We start from the raw sequence: 17,456 nt of genomic DNA, 5'->3' as shown, positions 1-17,456 counted from the left end.
CCAGCTTCATGCTGTCACTTCAGGCTGTCCTGGGCAGAAATGGTACCAAGGTATCCAGGACAAGCTCTCTCCAGTTTTGGAAGCCCACTACAGTATCCGCTGGAGAATGTGGATGTCTGCCTGTGACAATTGTGTATGCATTTGGCAACAAACAAAAAAACCTTGACAAAGAACTGTTGGATTTTCCTAGTAAGCCTTGATTACGCTTAGGTCTGATGCAGATTTTGGGTGTGGCTCTTTTTAAATTAAACTAAACTGCATATTTGCATATAAGCCAAAGAACGGAAATCAAGGACAATGGTACACAAAACAAGGTACTTAATCTGAACCCAGTGGCCTAAGCCGAGACTGAATGCTAAATCATAGTTTGTGGTCGATTCCCCACTGACAGTTAATCGCGTGGTACTTATGTGAAAAAATGAGGTTTCAGGGATGCCTCCGCACTCCTTGAGTGACAAAGGGGGTTTCTTCCCATTTCTGGCGCTCGTCCCCCCCCCCCTATTCCGCGTTTTCGCTGTACCAGCTTGGAAGCACAACTTTTTCTTTTACCACGTTCTTCCTAGTCTCGAGGGGAGGAACGGGACTAATCTTCTTCACTTACCTCCTCGCCATGGAGCGCGATGTAAATGTTGATGACCAATGGTGGCAGTAACGCCGGCGCTTATAGCGACGCGACGCCGCTAGCATTTCCCTGGTTTCGCTTTTTTTGAATTTGGGGTCCAGAGAGCCTGCCGAGACGAACACGCGGAGAACACGTAAATGGGTAGACGAAAGCAGCCAGCTTAAACGATTCGGGCCGCTAAACGACAGCCATTCGCCAAGAAATGCAGCCCAAACGCGTACATATTCTAACGCCATGATTTAGCCTCGAGGAACCAATCAGCTTGAACGCCATTACCGCGAACAAAGCAGCGGGTTTTATCTTCCTTGCTTTGTCGCTGGAGACGTCATGTCGAAGCCACGCCAGGATTAAGCTGACTGTGGGCCTCTTCTTTTACATGTACAGACTTTCAAGCTCTGCTAGGGTTGTCAGCCTCCAGTTGGGGCCAGCAGTTCTCCTAGAACAGTGGTGGCGTAATTTAGAAGCTGAGACCAGCACAGCCACTCCAGATCAATGGTTACTTGGACTACAGATTCCCACATCAGCCCCTGCCAGCATGGCCAATTGGCCATGCTGGCGGGGCTGATGGGAATTGTAGTCCATAACATCTGGAGTGCCAAAGGTTCGCCACCACGGTCCTAGAATTACAGCTGATCTCTAGACTACAGGGACAACGGCTGCTTCAGAGGGCGGACTCTATTGGCATCACCTGCTTGCTGAGATCTTGCCTGTCCTTATATTCTGCCCTTCCCAGGTTCTTTCCCCAAATCTTCAGGAATTTGCTGAGCTGCAGTTTGCAAATGCTAAGCTCTGCTGTCCTTTATGTAAAAGAAAACAGAATCCGGTCAACAATAGCAAACAGATCCCCTAGGGCAGGGGTCGGCAACCTTTACCACCCAGAGAGCCATTTGGACCCATTTTCCACGGTCCCGAAGATCTACGGAGCCGCCTCTGGTTCGGTCCCTCCACTCACCTTTCCTTCAAGCGCTGGGAGGCGGAGGCGCCAGGCAGGGAACCCTCCTCTGCCTGATGAAGCAGGCAGTCCATAGGGCAGAAGAGGGATGGCGGCCGCAGCCTGCCCGGTGCCACCACCTTTTGCACTACAGGAGACAGCAACGCTGGGCAGGGAAACCCCCTCTGCCCGATGGAGCAGGCAGCAGCCTGTTCCGTGGGGCAGAGGGGGGATGGCGGCTGCAGGGATGGCAGAGGGGGGATGGCGGCTGCTCTGGAGGGACACGCCCACGCTACCCTCCGACCTCCAGGGGTCAGAGGGCAGCATGGGCGTGTCCCTCCAGCCCTCCAGAGCAGCGCTGGAAGGAGAGGTGAGTGGAGGGGACGTGAAAAGCGGCGCCCTGACGCACGGAGCCGCCTCTGGTCCGGTCCCTCCACTCCCCTTTCCTTCCAGCGCTGCTCTGGAGGGCTGGAGGGACACGCCCATGCTACCCTCCGACCTCCAGGCCATGTGGAGCTGCAGTATAAGGCTGAAAGAGCCGCATGCAGCTCCAAAGCCGCGGGTTGCAGACCCCTGCCCTAGAGGAACAAAAGGGGCGAGGTTACGCAGACTGAGCAGCAGAACATTACAACCAGGGAACAGCTGCTGGAGATCTCTGGTTTTTAACTCTGAAAACTTCTGCCAGAAATTTTTCAACCTCTAATGTGATCCTAATCACCCTCCAAAGCCGACATTTTCTCCATGAAAACTAGGCTTGTCAACTTCCAGGCGGCGGCTGGAGATTGGCTAGGATTACAACTGACATCCAAGTGTCAGAGATCTATTCACCAGAGAAAATGGCTGCTTTGTAAGGTCGACTCTATGGCATTATATCCTGCTGAGGTTCTTCCCCTGCCCAAACCCTGTTCTCCTCAGGTTCCCCCCTCCAAAATCTCCAGGTATTTTTCAATCCAGAGCTGGCAACCCTAACGGGAACTGATCTCTGTAGTTGGGAGATCAATTGTAACTCTGGGAGATCTCTAGGCCTCAAAGGAAAAGCAAAGTGTTCAGTAAAGAAAGTTTCTTTTTAGTTGGTGATGCTGGGGTAGTTAATGAGAAACCCTGCAGATCAGAAAGGTCACTGGCAGTTTGCCCGGAAATCTCTTCTCCAACAATTTTTTTTTCCTAGCCAAGAGGGCAGAGAAAGCTATCAGCCATTCACTTCCAGTTCCAGGTGTCCCGACAAATATCGGGAAAGATCCTCGAAAAATGTCAATGTTAGTGGAGTGTGTACCCAATTTTTCTGAAGGCAACAACCAAGAGGTAAGTTCTGACTTATTTTCTCCACAGAAACTCCCTTTGAGACAAGGCTCAGATTTTGGCCAAGAAGAAATGTTTGGTTTTTTTTCCTCTTCGTTTTTCTTGACAACTTGCACATGAGTGGTAGATGAGAAACACGTTTGGGAGGGAAATGTTTCACAGTTCCACAGTTGGTATCTGAAAAAGTGAGCTTTGACTCACGAAAGCTCACACCTTGCCAGACATTTTGTTAGTCTTGAAAGTGCGACTGGACTCTTGCTCTTTTTCTAGTTCTACGTTTGGTCATGAAAGGAACCTTTCTATGTTTGTCATCTTAAATATACTTAAAGACATTTCCTGTGAGTATATAAATCCAGATATTTAATATATTCAGTGGCACAGACAGAAAGAATAGACAGTTGGCAGGGGATTGCACACCCCGAAAAGCTGGGAATTCTGGTAAAAAGCAAATGCACAAGTGTTTAATGCACCAAAACATTTATTCATTCTTTCAAAGCTCATTTTATGAGGGCAGTTATTTACTGAAATGCATGAATGTAACTATTCTGTTACTAGAATATGTCCTCAGACTCGTGAAAACCCGTTCTTCACAACCATTTGCTCTCCTTGTGCTCCGAAGTATGTTGGTTTGCAAATGAAATGTGCATGAATATACTGGAAGGTAACAGAATAAGAGAAATGCCACTTCTATCACCGTGCCCTGGTATCTTCAGTGTAAAAGTGCTATCTTTAAGTGCCTCTTTTCTCTTTCTGCCCTACCTACGTGACCTTTCCTAAATACTTCATATAAAGAAACTAAAGAATGATCCATCCGATCTTCTGCCATCATCAAAATTGCTTTCATAACTCCCCGTCCAGTTAGAGTGCTGGATTTTGGTACAAGATCTCACTTTATGGTATAAGGTCACAGAGAACACTGAGTTCACAAAAATACCCTTAATGTAGCTGAAATGGCAAAATTTAAAACCTCAAAGCATAAAAATAAAATCAGAAGAAGAAAGCATGTCCAAATGACGCATCTTTGATCCATGTTTGCTTAATGGGTTTTTAGTTCCAGCCCTCTAATCTTCAGACAGAAGAACAAAAGTAGTCCTTTGATAGGTGGCATTTCTGTGCCAGCTACGTAGCTGAGCTGCTTTTTATCGAGATGCACACATCTATTCAGCAAAGCGCCTGTTTGTTTCCCCCCTAATTCCATTGTAAAAGCCACATTGAGGAAATTGTGGATAAATTTATATTATTTACTTACTTCTATCCTCCTCACCCTTTGATCCAGAAGAATCTAAACTGAGAAGATTGCTTCCATGCTCCCTAGTATATAGAATTGTTCTGGGATGGCCTCTAGTCCCGAAAAAGACTTTTTAGTCGAAGGTATTGAATTCATCCCGGGTCAATACTACCACCTCCATCGGAGATCGACCACCAGCCAATTTGTTCACCTCACAACTGTGCACAATTCATTGAATATGATGTTCTCGTGGTAGAGACTTGTTGTGTATACACTGGTCCAGAGAATCTCTCTCCCTTTTTGTGCATGAGTGTATGTGAGGTCTCAAATTATTGTTGTTGTCCGTTGTGTGTATAGTTTATATGTTCATTGATGTATTTTAAAATGTTTATATTAAAATGGAGTCTTTAATTCTGTATTAGAGCCAGACAGGGGATTTGCTGTTTATGATTGACATTTATACTGTCTCAGGCTTTGTTTTGTATTGCATGGCCTCTAGTCCTGCCAGCTGCATTTTGGGAAATTCCTGAAGGTTTCGGAGGTACAGTCCAGGAATGCTAGGACTTGGGGAAGGGAGGAGCTCAGTGGGGTATAATGCCATACAGGCCACCCTCTAAAGCACAGGTGTCAAACTCGTGGCCTTCCAGATGTTCATGAACTACAATTCCCATCAGCCCTTGCCAGTATAGCCAATGCTCATGTTGGGAGGGACTGATGGGAATTGTAGTTCACGAACATCTGGAGGGCCACGAGTTTGACACCCCTGCTCTAAAGCAACCATTTTCTCCAGGGGACTGGTTTATTTAATTTGGAGTTCAGGTGTAATTCTGTTAGGTCTCGGACCCTTAACCAATAAACAGACTCTGGATTGTTGATCAGTAGTGCTTATTGAAAGGCAGTGAAGTCCCTAGCTCAGGGGTAGGGAACCTGTGGCTCTCCAGATGTTCAGGAACTACAATTCCCATCAGCCCCTACCAGCATGGCCATGCTGACAGAGGCTGATGGGAATTGTAGTTCCTGAACATCTGGAGAGCCGCAGGTTCCCTACCCCTGCCCTAGCTTGAGTAAGCCAGTTCTGCCGGACCTGGCTTTCCGGGAGCCCTTTATTCCCAATCGATTCCCCCACTTCTTTCCCCCACAGAGAAAGTGTGAAGAGAGTTGTTTAGAGGCCTAGGCACCTCAAGGCCGCATTAAAGATAGATCCAGCCACCTGGCTAGCCTCTCCCCTTGGGGTACAGGCACGTCCTGTTTCTCTGGAAGGATGGCTGGCCAGGGTCATTTAGCCGAGTTATCTACAATCCGTGTTAAAACCATAAAGATCAGAAGAGAAAGGGAGAGAAAGAGAAAGCCCCTTTTACATATCAATCAAGTTGCATATCAGTCAGGTTACATGAGAGTTGCACTCAAGTTACATACACCAGGCTTCATTCCTGACAAATTCTGGGGGTTCTCCAGACCCCATCTGGAGGTTGTGAATGCAACAGAAAAAATTTCACTTGACAGGCAGCAAAAACAACTATGTTAATTAAAATCCGTACTATTCTTTTCACCAACTCTTGAATCAAGCATAAAACTCATAAAGCAGTGATGCTTCTCACGTTGAACAGAAATATTCCCTTATAACAGTGAGTAACTTCTCAACTTCAAAAATAATAACCTTTTCAGATTCTTATATGTACATCATCCAGTAGGCATCGGCATCAGATTTTCGAAGAGCTATAAATTTCCACTGGTCAGCCGGCCGCTGGTAAGGGCCTGACTTCATCAAGTCTTCAAAGGCCTGTGGTATATTAGAAAATCTCACAGGTTTACAATTCTAATCCATTGCGTGCAGATGGTGTAGACCAGGGGTAGGGAACCTGCGGCTCTCCAGATGTTCAGGAACTACAATTCCCATCAGCCCCTACCAGCATGGCCAATTGGCCATGCTGACAGAGGCTGATGGGAATTGTAGTTCCTGAACATCTGGAGAGCCGCAGGTTCCCTACCCCTGGTGTAGACCCTTCCCCGGCAAATAAACCCAACAAGGATTTGGAAATAGATTGGGCCGCAGCCCAATTTATTAATTAACAAACATAACACTCAAGAAGCTGGGAGACAAACGGATCGCAACATCAGCATGTCAGCACCGTTGCTGACCCAACCATGCTGTCCCCAATTCCTATTGGGGCATTGGCAGGAAGCCGGGAGCCACTGGGGTGGATTTATGGCTACCAATCTTGATCCTCTTTGATCTGAGATTGCAAATGCCTTAACAGTCCAGGTGCTCGGGAGCAACAGCCGCAGAAGGTCCTTGCTTTCACATCCTGCATGTGAGCTCCCAAAGGCACCTGGTGGGCCACTGCGAGTAGCAGAGAGCTGGACTAGATGGACTCTGGTCTGATCCAGCTGGCTTGTTCTTATGTTCTTATGTTCTTAAACGGAGATCAATTTGTTGTGGGGAGTGCTGCATTTCCGGAACTCGATGTAGACTTACATGTCTCGGCAGAATAAATCGACGGGGGTGGGGGTCGGTGGGGTTGAAACCCCGATGAAAAGGTGCCGTTTATTTTAAAACTTGGTTTAAACTATATTAAATTTCCAGTGGGGAATCGACCAAGGCTGAGAACCTTGAAAGCTCACATTTAATTGTACCAGCTAGACTTAAAATTGGCACAAAGACTTGGTTTTTCCCCCTGCAATGACTAACACTGCAATCCTAAACAGAGTTACTGTAGTCTAGTCTAAGCCCTAGAGTGGTTTATATCCTAAACAGCCATTTCCAGTGATGGAAATGGATTCTGAGGAAAGTCAGGCAAAAAGCCCACATTTCAAATGAGTAAGAAATGTGGGAAGGCGCAACAACAGACAGCCCGGAGAAGACCCCAAAATGAGATGCAGGAAGCATAGTCACTTAGAATTCCCTGCAAGAGGTAAAAATAACCATGCAATTGAGAGGTGGCTTAATAAACGTTGAAAGAGTGAAATGTACACATATCTCAGATTTCACAGTCACATGCTGCAAATTGTGATCTTTCCCAGAATTTTTGCTCTAACTCTTCCAGTGTTGTTGGAGTCAACCACGTTTTCAGTCATTTTCCTGGGGAGTTCAGTTGTTTTCCCCTATGGCTAACAGGAATCTGCTGGACTGCCATTTTAGTCAGCAGGACGTTCATTGAACTTTGGGAAAGAAGAAGAAGAAGAAGAAGAAGAAGAAGAAGAAGAAGAAGAAGAAGAAGAAGAAGAAGAAGAAGAAGAAGAAGAAGAGGAGGAGGAGGAGGAGGAGGAGGAGGAGGAGGAGGAGTTTGGATTTATATCCCCCCTTTCTCTCCTGTAGGAGACTCAAAGGGGCTTACAATCTCCTTGCCCTTCCCCCCTCACAATAAACACCCTGCGAGGTGGGTGGGGCTGAGAGAGCTCCGAGAAGCTGTGACTAGCCCAAGGTCACCCAGCTGGCGTGTGTGGGAGTGTACAGGCTAATCTGAATTCCCCAGATAAGCCTCCACAGCTCAGGCGGCAGAGCTGGGAATCAAACCCGGTTCCTCCAGATTAGATACACGATCACTTAACCTCCTACGCCACTGCTGCTCCTGTATCTGTTTGTTGACAGAATGATCGTTCAACAGATACCATGAGAACTGATCGAATAGTAAAGAAAGCTTTATTCAGAAACTAACATGGCAGAAAGAGAAGTTGGAGATATAGAGGCCGAGCTACCTCGCTAGCTGTGTGACAGTTCTGTTCTGTTGAACCTCTAAGAAGGAGGGTATCAATCTGCAGACCCTTATATGACACATATAAGGGAAGAAAGTGCTGACCCTCTTTGCTGTCTAACTAGACTTTCCTCTTGCAGCCTCCCCACTCCTCACTAAGGGGTTCTTCTTGTCTATACAGGAGCAGCAGTGGCGTAGTGGTTTAGAGCAGATGTACTCTAATCTGGAGTAACCGGGTTTGATTCCCAGCTCTGCCGCTTGAGCTGTGGAGGCTTCTCTGGGGAATTCAGATTAGGCTGTGCACTCCAACACATGCCAGCTGGGTGACCTTGGGCTAGTCACAGTTCTTCAAAGCTCTCTCAGCCCCCCCTACCTCACAGGGTGTTTGTTGGGGTGTGGGGGGAAGGGAAAGGAGATTGTCAGCCCCTTTGAGTCTCCTTACAGGAGAGAAAGGTTGGGTATAAATCCAACTCTTCTTCTTCTTCTTTTATACACCAGATATTGATTATTCCAACATCTGTGAACAGGACTTTTTGAAGTATTTTCTTTTGTGGGTTTCATCCCAATCTTCAAATAGATTGTCCATTTTTCATTTTTTTTAAGCGCAGCAGAAAGTTGGTTCATCTCAATGTTTTGCTCCTTTAAAAAAAGAAAATCAGTTCTGAGAGTTGGGAGCGAGTTTGTGACACTACAAGTGCTAACCAATCAGTGCTGTGTACAGTTGACTTCCCATGATCTTGGTCAAGGAATTGTACTTTGGCATACAATGCGCCAAAAGTTCTTCCCTAGCGACTCTGCAGCTCAATGAATACTTCCTTTTTCATCAGATGTCTGCGTTTTGTAGTAATTTGAAGCTACAAAGGTGGAGATGTTTCCAAAGTAGCTGAGGCAAAGTAAATGTACAGGGTTGCCAGATTCAGGTTGGGAAATACCTGGATTTTGGGTGTGAATGCTGAGCAGGGTAGGATTTGAGGAAGGGAGGGACCTGAATAGCAGTGGTGGGATCCAAAAATTTTAGTAACAGGTTCCCATGGTGGTGGGATTCAAACTGTGGCGTAGCACCAATGGGGCTGGGCGGGGCACAACGGGGGCGTGACCAGGCATTCTGGGGGCAGGGCATTCCTGGGCAGGGCTGTGGCAAGGATGCAGCCGCTGCGCCGGTCCTTGGGCGGGAAACGAATGCACACAGGCACAGGCTGCCACGCACACTGGTGCACCTCCTGCTAGACTGCTTCAAGTTCTGCGTGCTACTGCTGAGAGGAGGGGCGTAACTAAGGCAACAATCACGTGGCAAAATCACCAATTAGTAACCCCCTCTTGGCACACACAAATAATTAGTAACCTACTCTCGGGAACCTGTGAGAACCTGCTGGATCCCACCTCTGCTGAATAGGCACAATACCATAGAGTCCACATTCCAAAGCAGCCATTTTCTCCAAGTCTCTGTCCCCTGGAGATACTGTAGTAGTAGGAGAGCTCCAGCTACTGCCTGGAGGTTAGCAACTGTGAGTCTGGATTCATGATGTGTTTGTTTTTTAAAGGCGATCGTAAGGCCTCCCTTTCCAGCTTGAATCTACAAGTTGTCTAATGGCCTGTGCTCTGATTCAGGTGATCAATGAGATCGGTAAGGCCATCTCCCAGACGGCAGACTGCAAACTCCTGGACGTGGATGCTGGGCCTTCCACCAACCGAACTGTTTACACCTTCGTGGGGAGTCCTGCAGCAGTGGTCGAGGGAGCACTGAATGCAGCCAGGACAGCTTTTCAGCTTATCAACATGGAAAACCACAAAGGTGATCACAGTGGGATAAGGAAATTGGAGGCCCAGACCAGATTCTCACTGGAGAACTATACAGTGTTTTCATGTTCTGGGCAGCTTATTTGGCCCTAGTTCTTGTAGGAAATATTTGTGAGAGCTGCCATACATCTCAAAGGGCCAGGCATCTGGTGATATCACAGCACTGGATAAGCTCAGATAGTGATGCTTTTTATCCTGAGCTGCAACACTTTCATATTCTTATTGGTGGGGCATGTTGGCGGGTTTTGGGGGTTGGGCTTAATATGTAAAACCATGATTTAAATTCCTGGTTAGCCAAGAAGCTTACATGGTTGGCTTGGGCAATTCACTTCCCCTACACCTAACAGATTTCATGAGGTGGTTTCAAGGTCAAACATGGTAACCTGGTATGTGCCACTGTGTAGAGGAAGAACAAGATAGAAATGAGATAAAAGAAAGTGTACCACAAAGTGTACCATTGAGGCCCTTTCCCCACTTACCTTGGTCCGAGGGTTGCTGCGCGGAATTCCCAGCGCGCAATTCCTGGGGCGCACCCTGGCTTCCCCACGACTCCACGCTCTGCGCGGGGTCATCAAAAGGCGCCATTTCAAAAGGCGTCAGGAATTACGTGCGCTGAGGGGGCGCGACAGCGGCAGCGTCGGGGCGGCTGCACTGTCGCCGCCCCTGTAGTGGAGAGTGCTGTGGGACCCCGCGCTACTGGAGGAGAGTAGCGCGGGGTTTAAGGTAAGTGGGGAAAGGGCCCGGGTCTCCAGATCGAGGGACGTAATGGTACCACTATTCTGAATTGGTCAGACCTCACCTGGATTACTGTGTCCAGTTCTGGGCACCACCATTTAAGAAGGATATTGACAAGCTGGAATGGGTCCAGGTGAGGGCAACCAAAACGGTACAAGATCTGGATTCCATGTCCTATGGGGAGTAGCTTAGAGAGCTCGGTATGTTTAGTTTGGAGTAAGAGAAGGCTAAGGGGTGACGTCACATCCCTGGATCAGGACCCAATAAACACTCAGTTAGTCCAAGGATTTTATTGGCAGACTTCAGAGAACAACGAGAAAGATGATTCTGGTGAAAAGGCGCCAAGCAATTGATAATATGATCCACAGACTCCCCACCCCCACATGAGAACAGTGCAGTACACAGAAACCCAGACTTGAGGCCCATCCCAGCAGTAGACAACCAAGGTCAGACCGAAAGATAGCAAAAATGAAAGAACAATATCCCCTCTCCAAGTCAGGCTTGACAAGTGACATGATAGCCATGTAGGAAGGGAATGTCAGGTTGAAGATGGAGCAAGCTTGTTTTCTGTTACTCCAGAGACTAGGACAAGGAGTAATGGATTCAAAGTACAGGCAGTGGCGGAGGAGGTTAAGAGCTCGTGTATCTGATCTGGAGGAACCGGGTTTGATTCCCCGCTCGGCCGCCTGAGCTGTGGAGGCTTATCTGGGGAATTCAGATTAGCCTGGGCACTCCCACACAGGCCAGCTGGGTGACCTTGGGCTCGTCACAGTTCTTCGGAGCTCTCTCAGCCCCACCTACCTCACAGGGTGTTTGTTGTGAGGGGGGAAGGGCAAGGAGATTGTAAGCCCCTTTGAGTCTCCAACAGGAGAGAAAGGGGGGATATAAATCCAAACTCCTCCCCCTCCTCCTCCTCCTCCTCTTCTTCTCCTCCTCCTCCTCCTCCTCCTCCTCCTCCTTCTTCTTCTATACATCAGGAAGAACTTCCTAAGGGTAAGGACTGTTTGGCAGTGGAATGCACTGCCTTGGAGTGTGATGGAGTCTCCTTTTAAACAGAGGCTGGCCGGCCACCTGTCAGGAGTTCTTTGATTGTGCATTCCTGCATGGCAGGGGGTTGAACTGAATGGCCCTTGGGGTCTCGTCCAACTTTATGATTCTGTGATACTAGTCTATGATTCTAAGGGCACAATTTCCCATTTCTTCCCATTTCTTTTTATAATTTATGTGACTGTATCTTTAAGAGGACTGGAACATCTCTGGCCTCACATATGAACACATATGAAGCTGCCTTGTACTGAATCAGGAAATATACAGAAAATATACTACACCAGACTACAGGCTACAAAAATCAAGCCGGCACACTATAGATATGGCAAACGAGGGCTCTATTTAATCGTGTCTAATAAACTATCAATGTGAATAAAATGCACAACATACGAAATACATGGATCAAAACACGAAACATAGCGGAAGGCAATAAACACACACGTGCAAACCAACCAGCAAGCACAGGGAAGTCCGTGAAGTTTTGAGAACCTAACAAAGTCCTTGAAGAATAGTCTCAAAGCCGGACCTACTTGGGCATTCTCACATGTAGAGTGGAAGCAGGTAAGTCACAGGTAAGTACAGGGTAAGTCTATATTTGCTGCCAAACAGCTTCATCAGTAAGGTGTTTGTCCCAAAACTTGCCCATATAGGGATAATAGAATCAAGCCAATTGCAAATAAAATGCAACTTGTAATTTTTCTCAAAGTGTAAAAGAGCTAAGCAGCAGTAATGTCTTCTTCTCTCAGGTGGAGGTCTTCTGTCCCAGAGACCAAACCTGGGACTTTCTGCATGCCAGAGGCCTTTCCATTTTTAAAAATTTTGTTCATCCAAAACATACCAGCAGCTTCTCTTTTGGTCCTATCTTGCATTCTGTCAAAAAGGCCAACGTGTTGGTCTTTAAGATGCTACTGTACTTTTGTTCTTCTACTGCAGATCAGCTAGGTTACTCACCTGAAACTGAGTTCTAACAATGTCCTTGAAGAATTTGCACCTTTGAGCCCGGAAGATGGGTTTGGTGTGCAGGCAGCTGAGGAAAAAAAAAACTCTGCACAATTTCTGCCATCTTCACAGTCCCCAGACATAGAATGAATGGAGATGCCTGAAAGTCCAGACTCTTCTGAATTCCTTTCTCCCAGAATTCCTTTCCCCCTGACTGTTCTGTTGCATCCTTCCAGTTTTGCAAGTTTTCCAGTTTTCCAGTTTTGCAAGTTTTCCAGTTTTCCAGTTTTGCAATTTGTCCCTGAAACCTTCCTTTCCTATCTTAGGTGAGCATCCTCGGATGGGAGCCCTTGACGTTTGCCCCTTCATTCCAGTGAGGAATGTCACCATGGCGGACTGTGTTCACTGTGCCAACCTCTTTGGGAAACGCTTGGCAGATGAACTGCATGTGCCTGGTAAATTGGCTGGTGCAAAACACTGGGAGAGAAATCTGTCCTGCTCAGGGGAAATGACCAGGAATCAACAGGGCTAGATCTTAGATGTTGTTCCAGCAAAGGCTGAGGATGAATGGAGGCCTTAAATATACCTCCAAGGAGGTGAAAATGTAATCCCTGCCCCCTCTGGGAGCAGGCTACTAGTTCTTGAAGGTTTTATGCCTGGTTACAGTGGTGAGTGTATTGAGTGATTATTGGCTTTGTGGTACTTGAGAAATCAGCTAGAGAGAAGACCTTAGGTAGGGTGGCCAGGACATGACATGCAATGTCTGGCAATTGGCAGGAGCTTGGAATGGGGGACATGGGTGGAATGTGGGGGTCACATACACCATGACAGCATTTTCATGAAAATCTGGAAGTTATGTCAGGTAGCTCTAGGAATTGCTGGAAACTATGACAAAACCACAGAGTTTCCAGTGATTCCTAGAGCTTCCCCAGAAGTGATGTCATAGCACATGCACAGGCAACATTTTTTTCTCTCCTACCCTGCTTGCAGCCAAGAAGGGTCACCATCAGGAGGCCTATCATAGCAGTAAAGCTGTTAATACAAACCTTAGGTACTGCAGTGGAGTCTGGGATGGAAGATTCATGGTCCAAGTCTGAGTCTACATCCTACAGTGAGAAGTTTGACCTAGACTCCTGGGGTTCCTTTTGCACATCTGGGGGTTCCCGGAAGTGTCTAAACTGCTTATTTCTGTGGTGGAGTCAGGTGCTCAGTCCACTTCTTGTCTGAGTCTTCAGTGTCTCTGCTTGATGAGGAAGAGTCTCTACTGTAGTCCATGACACCTACTCTACAATTTCTTGGTTCACATCTCTCTAGAGCAGGGGTCTTCAAACTATGGCCCTCCAGATGTTCATAGACTACAATTCCCATGAGCCCTACCACTTGGCCATGCTGGCAGGGGCTGATGGGAATTGTAGTCCATAAACATCTGGAAGGCCATAGTTTGAAGACCCCTGCTCTAGGGAAATACTTGAAGATTTGGAGTTGAGCCTGAAGGGGGTGGGATTTGGGGAGGGGATAGACTTCCACATGGTCTAATGCCATAGAGTCCACCCTCTGAAGTAGCCATTTTCTCTAGGTGAACTGGTCTATGTTGCCTGGAGATCAGTTGTAATAACATGAGATCTCCAGCCGCCAACTGGGGGTTGACAACAGAGGCATATCTAGGGAACCCGGAGCAAAATTGAATCCCCCCCCCGGGCTCCATTTTCCCTAGATATGGGGGGGGGGGAGATCAAACCATCTGCTGATCTCACAGAGGAGCACCAGGTTGGTGACAGCGCCCAGGTCAACTGCCTGAAACCAGTGAGGTGCCCCAGGTCTACTGCCTGGAGCTGGCGAGCACGGCCCAGGACTGGCACCCTCACTGGTGATTAGATGGCATGCACCTGGGGACATGTGACACCACCTGGTTGCCCCTGGTTGACAACCTTACCCCTCTCCCTTCTGGCACCTGCTTTACCCCTGGTAGGGATCTATATTTAAATTTTGACTAATTAAAACCTGACGTGAAATTCTCTAGACTGGCAACTTGCTCAAAGCGGCTTACACTAACATTGTGGATTGAACTTCTGCTTATTAGCTGCCAACCAGTCCAGCACAGAGTCCCGGTAGTAGTCCACCGCCTCTCTTTCCTCACCTGATCTTTGTTGTGTCCTCAGCATTCTCCTTGTCATTTCAGTGTATCTCTATGGTGAAGCTGCTCAGAAGGAGAGCAGGAGGTCTCTGCCAGCCATCCGAGCGGGAGAATATGAAGGTCTCCACAAGAAAGTGAGTTTTGGGGTGGTGTTGCTCTAATGGTACCACCCTCCAGGTGGAATCAAGGGTTCCCCTGTAATAATCTCCAGGCTACGGAGATAAGTTCATCTGGAACATATGAATGATTTGGAGGGTGGATTGTGTGCAGTGGTGGGATCCAAAATTTTTAGTAACAGGTTCCCATGGTGGTGGGATTCAAACTGTGGCGTAGTGCCAATGGGGCTGGGTGGGGCACGATAGGGGCGTGGCCGGGCATTCCGGGGGCGCGGGCATTCTTGGGTGGGGTTGTGGCAAGGACGCAGCCGCTGCGCCAGTCCTTGGGTGGGAAACGAATGCACGCAAGCGCAGGCTGCCACGCACGCCGGTGCACCTCCTGCTAGACTGCTTCAAGTTCTGCGCACTACTGCTGAGAGGAGGGGCGTAACTAAGGCAAAAATCACGTGGCAAAATCACCAATTAGTAACCTTCTCTCGACACACACAAATAATTAGTAACCTACTCTCGGGAACCTGTGAGAACCTGCTGGATCCCACCTCTGGATCAAGGGTTCCCCTGTAATCATCTCCAGGCTACAGAGATCAGTTCCTTTGGAACAAATGAATGATTTGGGGGGTGGACTGTGTGGTGTGGTATCCCACGGCGTCCCTGTCCTCCCCAGGCTCCATCCACGAATCTCTAGTTTCCCAACCTGGAGCTGGCAACCCTACCCCCACATCCTTCCCCATTGGTGGCCAGTGGGAAGCTGGCCACCCTACTGAGGGCCCAAGGCCTAGTAGAAGGTCTGCTTCAATTTTATTGGGGCTGGTTTGCCACTACTGGCAGGCAGGGCTGGTTTAACCACCATGGCCGCTGCCTCTTGCTGTCTTTTCTACTAGACAAGGCATCCGGTTCAAGATTCCCTTCCATTTGTGTCTGTCTTGCAACAAAACATGGGTTCGCATCCCAACAACATTTTAAATGTTTCTCTTCTAGAGTTTCTTCTGCAGAGAAAAAAAAAAGAATGTTGTGTTTCTTTAATTCTCGTCAGCTTTTCTGTCTTGAGACTCAAAGTAGATGACAAATTGTTTTTTAAACAAATGCAATGCAATCTTTATAAGACATGCCATGCCCTTAACAACACAGAAACTGCCTTACAAAATTTAGAAAACAAGGTAATAAAAGCAAGATCATACATACATTTCAGGGACTTCTGAATTAGATAGTTCTCAGAAAGGGGTTTCCTCTGTGTGATCCTCACCATGAAGATAAAATCACTGTGAAATGTCTGTCTGTCTGTCTGTCTGTCTGTCTGTCATTTTGGTTTATGGAGCAGCGAGGAACAACCCTTTGTCATTGTGGTGCAAGCAACTACTAGGAGCATGAGAATACCATATCGTCCTCTGTAGAATTATCATCATGCAGAGGAAAGAAAATCTTTTGAATCTGCCCAACATAAAATTGTATAGTTATTATTACAGTACATCATGGCATTTGGTCAGCCATCCAACTATATGTTTGGTTCTTATTAAACAAAGAAGAAGAAGAGTTTGGATTTATATCCCCCCTTTCTCTCCTGCAGGAGACTCAAAGGGGCTTACAATCTCCTTGCCCTTCCCCCCTCACAACAAACACCCTGTGAGATAGGTGGGGCTGAGAGAACTCTGAGAAGCTGTGACTAGCCCAAGGTCACCCAGCTGGCGTGTGTGGGAGTGCACAGGCTAATCTGAATTCCCCAGATAAGCCTCCACAGCTCAGGCGGCAGAGCTGGGGATCAAACCCGGTTCCTCCAGATTAGGTACATGAGCTCTTAACCTCCTACGCCACTGCTGCTCTTAACCTCCTACGCCACAAAGAGAATATTCCCCTTGGAGAAAAAATGTGTGCATGTGAGCCGTCAAACTAACTTATGGAGGCCCCATGGGTTTTCAAGGCATGAGATATTCAGAGGTGGTTTGCCATTGCTTCCTTCACGTGGGTTGAGAAGGTCCTGAGAGAACCATGACTGGCCCAAGGTCATGTGATGAAGTGGGGATAAGAACCTGGTTCTCCAGATTAGGGTCCCCCGCTCTTAACCACTACACTAATCTGGATGAAAAATAATGGCTTCCTTTCTTGTCACCCTTTTTCAAGCTCAGAGAGGAAGAATGGACTCCTGATTTCGGCCCTGCAAACTTTGTTCCAAGGTGGGGAGCAACAGTAACAGGTGCACGGAAATTCCTCATCGCGTACAACATCAATCTCCTTTGCACGAAGGAGCTGGCACATCGGATAGCCCTGAACATCCGGGAACAGGGCCGTGGGAAGGACCAGGTATTGGTTGTGTAACATGGGTGGGGCCACAGAGGCGGTTGCCCCAGGTGCAAAGTTCTTAGGGGCACAATGAAGAGAGTATTCCCAGTCTTTTAAATATGGCATAATATGGGAGTACTGGACATCATGTCTTTTGCACTAGATTATAGAGGCCGCATTTGGTAGGGTGGAGGCTGGACAGGAAAAGGGTCACTCTGGTCCCATGATTTTCAGTCACTAATTCAGTGGCTTGCTTGGAAACATCTCCTCTATTTTCTTCTGCCTTTGCAATTTCTGCACACCCCTTCTGTCTGCTTTTTGCTTTTTGCACTATATTGAAACCACCAGTAACAAAACCACTGACGATCAGGAATATCAAATCAAAGGGCTCTTATCTTAATTATCCTTGACCAGTAACACTGCTCATAGGCCAGCATGGCCTATAACTATAATAAATAAATATAATAAAACTATAATAAAAGGAGACCTCCAAGTGCCATCTGGAGATTCATTCATTCATTCATTCATTCATTCATTCATTCATTCATTCATTCATTCATTGAGCTTCTGCCCCACCCTACATGGAGATCTCAGGGCAACTTACAAATTGAAAACAACAAACATCTTATGAAACAATCATTA

General features: G+C 47.3%; 1 protein-coding gene across 2 annotated transcripts in view; it reads left to right on the top strand.

Moving 5' to 3' along the window:
- The first annotated feature begins 2,734 nt into the window (after positions 1–2,734).
- FTCD (formimidoyltransferase cyclodeaminase) overlaps positions 2,735–17,456 on the top strand; it is a 32,740-nt gene continuing 18,018 nt past the window's right edge. Inside the window, exons 1-5 of one of the 2 annotated variants that reach the window (XM_048510454.1) lie at positions 2,735–2,855; positions 9,381–9,564; positions 12,617–12,745; positions 14,470–14,558; positions 16,656–16,835. In XM_048510454.1, coding sequence (XP_048366411.1) covers positions 2,802–2,855; positions 9,381–9,564; positions 12,617–12,745; positions 14,470–14,558; positions 16,656–16,835 — 636 coding nt within the window. In that variant the 5' untranslated portion in view covers positions 2,735–2,801. The remainder of the gene's footprint in view (positions 2,856–9,380; positions 9,565–12,616; positions 12,746–14,469; positions 14,559–16,655; positions 16,836–17,456) is intronic. The other variant, XM_048510461.1, reaches the window with a different exon arrangement.

This window comes from Sphaerodactylus townsendi, linkage group LG01, assembly GCF_021028975.2.
Source record: "Sphaerodactylus townsendi isolate TG3544 linkage group LG01, MPM_Stown_v2.3, whole genome shotgun sequence".
Taxonomy (NCBI): domain Eukaryota; kingdom Metazoa; phylum Chordata; class Lepidosauria; order Squamata; family Sphaerodactylidae; genus Sphaerodactylus; species Sphaerodactylus townsendi.
The sequence above is the reverse complement of the archived record's forward strand: the minus strand, read 5'-3'. Positions and strand labels throughout refer to the sequence as shown.